General features: G+C 36.4%; 1 protein-coding gene across 1 annotated transcript in view; it reads right to left on the minus strand.

Moving 5' to 3' along the window:
- Positions 1-8,620, minus strand: part of LOC107679703 (casein kinase I-like) — a 53,401-nt gene extending 44,781 nt beyond the window's left edge. The window contains exons 1-4 of the mRNA XM_016475332.1: positions 8,437-8,620; positions 3,506-3,822; positions 795-835; positions 342-432 (exon numbers count right to left, since the gene is read on the minus strand). Of these exons, the coding sequence (XP_016330818.1) occupies positions 342-432; positions 795-835; positions 3,506-3,686 (313 nt within the window). The 5' untranslated portion in view covers positions 3,687-3,822; positions 8,437-8,620. The remainder of the gene's footprint in view (positions 1-341; positions 433-794; positions 836-3,505; positions 3,823-8,436) is intronic.
- Between the last annotated feature and the right edge of the window lie 454 nt (positions 8,621-9,074).

Raw genomic sequence — 9,074 nt, forward strand, 5'->3', positions numbered from 1 at the left:
CACACACACACACACATGCCTAGGCTCAGTAGTAAAACAAACTGTTCTGTAAGATCAAAACTGAAGCTATGACTCAACATGTCAGATACTCCAGAGGGGAAAAAATCCTCAATCCAATACAAAGGAAACATCCTCACAAAACTTGCTCGGAAACTGCAGGCTTGAAAGCAAGAAAAATAACGGTAAATCCTTGGATATGAAGATTAAAGCTAAAGGTAGATGAGATACAATGAGCAAACACACGGATGTGAATGCAAAAATATAAAACACAGCACATGAAAACACGTGAAATGAATATTATCCAAGCAAACAAAGGAGATAAAAGCAGGGTACAGCAGTGCTGGTGCTGATTATAATCTTACCTGCACTGCCTAATGTTTTGTAGAACCGGTACTCCAAATGTAGCTGCGGGGCCCTCGATTTCACAGGTTCCTTTAGGAGTGGCAGAAAAAAAAAAGATTAAATTAAAACGCTTTTATTTGTTCACATTAAATTCATTTACAAGATACAAATATTCCAGCCAGAAACACACATTTATTTCCAAACGTCATATTTAAGTTATCAGTACCAGAATATACAAATATATTCTTGTGGTTTAAGGTTCCTAAAATGTCTGTTTAAAATACAGCAGTTGGAGTTGATTTCTTTGAACAAATCCAGCCTTTAGAGTTTGATTCCAGATCTACAGACATGCCTAGACATTACAACTACACGTTACAACAAAACGTTAGCAGAACACCAGCCTCTGCTGTTATAATCCCTTCGTAGAAAATAATAAATATAAATATACTTACCAACTTTATTGCAACATACTCATTTGTATAGAGATTCTTTCCTAAAAAGCAAAACAGACAAAGGGTGACCAACTGCAACTGAAATTATACTGTTTGAATATGGACGCAAAAATACAGACAATTTGATCTATACTTATATTTTCAAGTATTGGATTTCTGCCTATATATTTGTAACCCTGGACCATAAAACCAGTAATAAGGGTCAATTTTTCGAAATTGAGATTTATACATCATCTGAAAGCTGAATAAATAATCTTTCATTGATGTATGGTTTGTTAGGATAGGACATGATGATGTTGGCCGAGATACAACTATTTGGAAATCTGGAATCTGAGGGTGCAAAAAAAAAAATCTAAATTCTGAGAAAATCGCCTTTAAAATTGTCCAAATGAAGTTCTTAGCAATGCATATCACTAATCAAAAATTAAGTTTTAATATATTTACAGTAGGAAATTTACAAAATATCTTCATGGAACATGATCTTTACTTAATATCCTAATGATTTCTGGCATAAAAGAAAAATCAGTCATTTTGACCCAAACAATGTATTTTTGGCTGTTGCTACAAATATACCCCAGCGACTTAAGACTGGTTTTGTGGTCCAGGGTCACATTTATCCTTACACAGCTGAGTTAAGGCTGCTCTGTGCCTGCTCAAAATTCAAGACGCAATGTTGCATGAAAGTCAGAGTAAATTATGCCTGCTCAGACCCACTTCAATCCCTAGTATGGAAGTATACAGTTGTAATTACTGTGTAAATGCATTTATGCCTTCTGAGTAGCTTTAAACAGTTTGTGTAAAAACACAAATGCCACTTTAGAAGCATCTCTGTGCCACATTTGCAGTGTAAATTTGGCATAAATAGAAAGGAAATCTAATGGAGATTTTGAAAGGAGTGTGAAGGTAGAGAAAATAGGAACATATTTGGAACATGACCCAGGTTGGTTCTGAACCAGTCACTTTAGGACAACAGCTCCTGTGTCATGAGCAATGCACTACCCTCACTATCAGTGGAACACTGTGACAGCTTGGTTGATTAACAGAATTGGTAGTTCCCTTTTGTGTTAGTTCCAAAATCTACCAAATTTGTTGTAAATTTTCGGAAATTTTGCAATTCTTGATTACATAACAGCCACTGGCCATCTAAAACAGACTTGTAAACCATTAGCTCATATAACAAATATGGTGGCTGACATACATATAACTGAAATACTAAAAAATATTGTTCACGAGTAAAAATCTCAAGAATAGCGATAAGGCATTAAAATTACAGAGGAATGGATAAAACAGATTTAAAAAAGCCAGCATAAAATGAGTTAACATTTGAAAGAAAAAAAAAAAAAAAAAGGCCCTTATTATCTGATTCCAATATCATCCTGACAGAATTTAAAGGGGACATCAGATGCAAAATTCACTTTTACATGGTTTTTAAATCCCCACAAATCATAAGCACTTTCTGAGATCAAGCCATTAACAGATTCTTGGCAAAGTGAGGTAACTTTGCACAGGTCCCTCCCACGACTGTTGACAAACATTGCCGGTTTATCATAGTCCTGCCCTGAGTGAGCTGTCAACAGTCCGCCATTGTTTCGACACCGGAGCAGGTGTAGAATGTCTCCTAAGTGATTGAGGTGTTTTGTTGTTGGATGTAATAATGAACATAGCCGTCGTCATTTACTCACGACATCTGAGCCACTGAAGCAGTGGATTACTTTTGTTTTTGAAGGGAATGTGCCCCCCCGATCTACCTAAATGCGTTTATGTTCGCGCGAACCATTTTACACCAGACTTCTTTGTAAACGAGGGTCAGTACAAAGCAGGTTGTGCTAAAAAAGTTGTTCCTGAAGGGTGTGCCTGAAGCGTGAATCAGTATTCAAAAAGGCATGGAGAACAAATAACGCATTCAACAGAGTAGGGCTGCACGATTAATCGAATGCGATTGTCATACACATCTTGTCAGTAAAGCTGGTTCCGTGACTAGTAGTAAATCTCCATCACCTGCTTTCAGAGGGAGCAGCATTTACTACACAAAGCCGTAATTCTCTGACAAGCTACGCAAAAAAAAAAAAAGAAATAATAATTTGCAGACTATATAATCGTACGATTATGAAATCAAAGATATCGTTTGCGATGTTGACAGCCGTTTGTGTAGCTTCTCAGTAAACTACGGCTCTGTTTAGTAAATGCTGCTCCATCTGATAGCATGTGAAAATACCACATTTAATAACATGTTTTTACTCAAAACTCACTTCATAACGTCAGTAGAGTGTTTGAAATAAATCCTTCTGTGAGATGATGTTTCTTCTTACACAGAATAAGGCACGCAACATATTTCATAGCATTCTATGCAGTGATAAAGGCTAAGCTGATTAGCATTGCATTATAGATATACTTTATTATAATGAAAATTATAAGAAGAAGAACTATATATTGAAAAACCGATATATAAACCATATATTGCCGTAGTCGTGTGTTTATTAGTCACGTTGAATCAATGAAAGCATTTAAATCTTCTGTTTATTCAGCAACCGCTATAGGGATTTCCTGGGTTTCTTCTGCGGGGCGTATTTGGAGTTTCCGCGTGAGAGCGCCCTCTGGCCTTCGGATGGAGATTTACTGCTGATTTACTGCTGATCACAGAACCGTGCTTCACTGAAAGATACGCATGACAATCGCAGCTGAACAAATAATACACTAATGACTTCTCTTACCGAGCTTCAGCTCTCCAAAGTTGCCACAGCCGATCTTCTTGCCAACTCTGAAGTTCGGTCCAACCATAAGGACCCCAGAGGACGTGGAGGAGCTGGAGGGCCGCGAGTGCCCGCTGCGCCCCTGGGCCACTTTACTGCTCCTGACCGGCCTCTCGCCCTCCTTCTCTCTGGGGTGATCCATGACTGCGGCGCCAGAGGCACAGAGATCCAGACGAACCAGGCCAGAGCCCAAAGCAGACAGCTCAAGCCAAAAGAAAACTCATGGGACGACTGCTGTTGGCACCACTGCCGCTGAACCAGTCACTGCTGCCAGCACACTGAGGGAAGGAAACATTCGATCTGAGTATGTTTTGAGCACCATTACACCTCTGAAACAATAACAGTGTAAAAAGTACATTACTACTTCATTATATCAAGTAAAACATCATGAAATCACCTGCTTTCTTACTAAAACAAGTTCACAAAAGCTGAAATATTTCACTGTGAATGGCAATGCCAAAATTCAATTAAAATGAACCACTGTTCACCTCTATAATCTATAGCACCACAGCTAAAGAAACTACATTTTACCAGTGGGTATTTTGTCGGAAACAGGCTTCATCCAGGGGTGGAATAATTGGTCAGCTACAGATAAAAATCAGCCAATTTCCTTTCTAATTACACAATCAGCCAACATTACATTTGGCAGACAGTGAGAGCAAATGTATGATGCTTAATATATGTGCCAATATTTAACCTTTTCTTAGAATAGCAAATCTGACCTACATTGTGTCAATAACAACTGCAATATTTGTAATTAACTTTGTAATAATTTTCATGTAATTATCATGGCATAAGTCAATGTTTTTGGAGGCATTACATTTTGATAAAAAATTATGACAATTTTTTTCTGTGCACAGATTAATTGTCCACAATAAGACCAGAAACTACATAGTATGACCTATAATTTTAAATGTTGACCTTAAAATGAATGTCAAAATGTTTTAAGAAAAATTATATGGAATAAGTAACAATCTTACATTATTAGCACGGCAGCCATAATATTAGGCCGAAACAGCAAAAAATTGCTTTCAGTTTCAGAAGACATTATTGATCAAACGGCAGCATTTAATCATTGCTCCTCCAATGAAACGTTTTTTGACTGTGTTAGCGTCTATTTTGTGCACACAAAAGGATAAGCTATGACAGGTAAACATGTCAAAGGTGTGAACAAACATCACTGTGAACAAAAAGGATTCTAAAGTAGAAACTTGCAATTTTTTTAGATGTCAGTTTGTTGCCATTTTGCCAAAGAACTTTCCTATGATTGTGTTAATTTATCACCTGAGGACACAACACAATAAACAGCATACTGAGTAAAATTTACTAAATTTACACTAAAAACCATTTCATTTGAATTGCCTAAACTAACCGTGTTTTTGGTTAAAAAATGATTTGGTGCATCAATATTAGGTTTATAATTTGCATTACATGAGGGACTATCCAGCAAATACACTGCTTTTTGTCTTCATGTGTGCATGCAGGCAGAGCACATGATGTTGTTGTTTTTATAAATGTGCACATGTAGGTCTGTTCACGGATGACATATATGGGTCACTTACAAACTTAAAAAGCAAAATAGATAGATCAGATCTGAGAACAACAAAAATCAGCATGACACCAAATTATTGCTCACACAAGCAATCAGGCACAATCAAGGGCAGCTGTGGCCACATAAAACCCAACACAAAACATGACAACAAAACCGCAAGGCCTACCAAGAAGCCTTAAGGTTACATTAGAAAAATAAGAGAAGTTCACTTTGATGAATAAAGCCCATACAAAGGGACTGAAGTGCTTCTAACTGACCTATATCACACACAGATCTATTGTTCCTAATTGTGTTGTCACGGTACCAAACTTTCAGTATTCGGTACCAATACCAGTGAAAATCCACGGTTCTCGGTACCAATTTCGGTACCAAAGCAAAACACAAAAACATGCTAATTGAACAACATTTTTATTAATAACGTTAAACAAAAATTAAATGTACAAAACCAATGCCATTCTTTATACTTATTTAAAAGTGTTTCAAGTTTTCCCACAAGTAATAAAAGTAAGAAAAAAGTAAACAAGTTTCACCCAAAAGTTTAGTCATAGTTCTGCTGCCACTGAAAAACATCTGTAAACTGTTGTCTGTTTTAGTGTTTGCTGGTGTGTTTCAGCGACTTGGTACCGAAATACCGGGTCTTTTGACAACACTAGTTCCTAATGTCAACCGCATCACAGCCATGCTAAACAATAGTGGTTGGAATTATACTAAATATAAACCCACAAATGTGCATACATTTTGACGTATTTCTAATGCCCATGGCATCATTATTTGCGATTATCGGTGATGCAGCACTAATGCAATATGCTGTATCCATTAGATGTCTCATCTCAAATCATTAACCTTTTGAAAAGAGATTAGCTCAGGAGGAAGTCGGGCATCAGGGAGGGATTCCTATTGTGACACAACCAGTGAGGAAACGCTTCTCTGAACCCGAGTAAGACTGCACACTCTGTGCTTTAGGGGTGATCACTGAGGCGAAAACCTTCAATATTGACAAGTCAAAATCAGTGAATCTCAATACAATACAGAAACATATACATTGACTTAAGGCCTATTCAAACCAAGAACAATAACTATGATAAATTTATTCGTGCTCACACCAACAGACGATAAGATTTAGTTTACAATCGCGTGCTGTGATATTGCCACCTGCCACTTTAAATTCTCAAGTGCTTTAAGGCCAGTTTACAATAACCAACGATGTAACAATGACTATGAAGTTTTAATGATCTTTCCAATTCTCTGAAAATTGGGAAGTCAAAACCACATCTATATTGTTGGAATCATATTGTTGAAAGCACTTTCAAACGTTTTTTTTTTTAATTTTAATATTTATATTTTATATTTCTTGTATATTTTCTTTCAGCTGATGAACGACAAAACATTGACAGCTAATTCGAATCCACACAATTGCTCAAGCATCTAAAACAGCAGACAACATAACCAGAGCACGAGCGTTTTTGTTCTTTGGTGTGAATGCCATTATAGTTAATTTCACAGTTATCTTTAACAGTTATCATTCTTGATGTGAGCAGGCCTTTAAAGTCATGTGGATTCAGATTGGCAGTCAATGTGTTATTGTTCATCAGCTGGGAAAAAAAAAAGTTTGGAAAGTGATTACAACCAAATCGTTCCTCTTTGCCATTGTGGTGTAGAGTTCATTATTCTCATACAATTAGAATGACTATTAAAACTTTATAGTTATAGTTATACTTGGTGCGAACGGTTATATAGCTTAGTTATCGTTATTAATGTGAACGAGGCTTTAAAGTTGGGTGGATTCTAATCAGCAGTCAACATTTTATCAGCTGGAAAATAATTGTTCCTCTGTGCAATCATAGTTATAGCTATGGACTTCCCTATTCTCATAGAATTTGAACGATTACTACAAATTCATAGGTATTATTATGGTTATACTTGATGCAAAATAGTCGTTTATTCAGTCACTCATTTGCTAACATATATTAGCCATACGCATTGTTTTCCTAAATTTTGAATATCTGCATACAATTTATGACTAGTCAAACTTACAAAGCACCACCTGTTACAATCTTAATTTACATATTTAGGAACAATAAATATAATCTGATAATACAGAGGAATTTGAATTGTATTAGCAAATACATTTAAATTCCTGAGCACGGCGTACAAATCAACGATCAATGAATGCAATGAATGGTTACACACCACGGACATTTAAATGAAATTTTTCAAGGAGCAGCTCACCCAAAATTGAAAATTCTGTCATAATTCAGAACAATCTCAGTCTCACGTTGATCTAAACATGTAGGCCTTTCTTTCTTCAGTGAGAAAAAAAAAGTGTTAGGTACTTATGTTTGACTGACAGCCACAACTGTGTGGATAAAAAGATGCAATGAAAGTGAATGGCAACTAAAGCCGTCAAGATTTGGTTTTTGTGCTTTACAGAAATAGCAACACTGATAGAATTTTCATCTTAAGGTGAACTAGCTTTTTAAACTAGCATCTTTCTCCAAAGACCACAGTCTCAGACCTGTGTACGTTAAAGGGGTCATATGATGCGATTTCAAGTTTTCCTTTCTCTTTGGAGTGTTACAAGCTGATTGTGCATACACTGTAAAAAATGACCGTGAATTTAACGATAAAAGACTGTAAAAATGCTACAGTAAAAACCTGTTAAATGGTTAACGGTAAATTCCCCTAAAAATAATGATCTTTAAAAAAGCATCATATGACCCCTTTAATGGATTCTCTAATGGTCCCCCAGTGAAGACAACATCCTTCTATAAAAAATAAATACAAATAATAAAAAAAACAAATAGAAATAAAAATACAGAACGTGAAATAATAAACACCACCTATATCCGTATGTTTCATTCAACAAAATAAATGTAAATAAAAATACACAGTAAATAAATAAATAAAGCCTTCTCACGACATTGAATGAGCTTTCCTCCTGCTGCGGGCCAGAAGCCTCAATGTTCAAAGTTTTCAGCCCTTAACATGAAGGAGGAACACGATATTTCACAAATCACCTGCCAGCTGTCTAGAGCACCAATATATCTAACTGCTTTGTTGATAACCAATCGAGCTGCTCAGATATCGATGCATATCACATCTAAACAGCGAACAGAGACATCAAGTTATTCATTTCTGTCGCTAATATGAGCCACAGGGCGAGTCGTGATGCGTAGTTATTGTTCAAACTCTGTATACAGATCACAGCCTCAATCAATCAAGATTACCGTTAATTATAGGCAGGATTACCCGTCAGCTAACCAATATGAACTAATGGAGCTAACAGCTTGACAAACACCTTTAGCTCGTTCGCTATAGCAGCTTTATTTCTTTCACTCACTTCCACGATGAATTTCGCCAGTGGCTTGAGGGGGAGATGAATACTGAGATACCAGCGTCTGTAGATTATAGGACACCTTTTCTGAATAAAATCACTGTTGATATCCGCTACCCGCTTTTCCTCCTTTCTTCAGTGTTCCTGCAAGTAACGTGAACCTTTCGCTGGTCGCGAATGACTTCCGCTCTCGGACTCCAAGGAGATTTCAAAACAAAAGTCCCTGTGATCATTCCGGTCATTCCTGATAATCAGTACATTTAGAATTCTAGAATTCTTAAACAACAATATGCCTGCGTTGTCGTTTCTATAAAAAGTACACCAGACTTTCAGAAATGTGCTCTGTTCAAGCTCAAGTACTTAAGCTTTATTTAATATAGCTTGATTATTTAAACAGTGGAGAGAAAAATGAACAGGATGCTTAGCAGGATGGAACTTAACAGGACGAAAATAAAGAGCTAAAGTTAGTCACTTCTGAGTGAAGGACTGAAAGCTCACATGAGGATGTTAACATGAAATCAGCACATCACTTATCTTATGCAATTTTGATCAAATAATGTAGGCACAATTTCTGTAATTTTGTCTAACAGGATGAGAAAATGATAACAAGTGAGAAATTAACTTGACAAAACAACAAAGAATTC

The sequence above is a fragment of the Sinocyclocheilus anshuiensis genome, unplaced genomic scaffold (genome assembly GCF_001515605.1).
Source record: "Sinocyclocheilus anshuiensis isolate Anshui unplaced genomic scaffold, SAMN03320099.WGS_v1.1 scaffold224, whole genome shotgun sequence".
NCBI lineage: Eukaryota > Metazoa > Chordata > Actinopteri > Cypriniformes > Cyprinidae > Sinocyclocheilus > Sinocyclocheilus anshuiensis.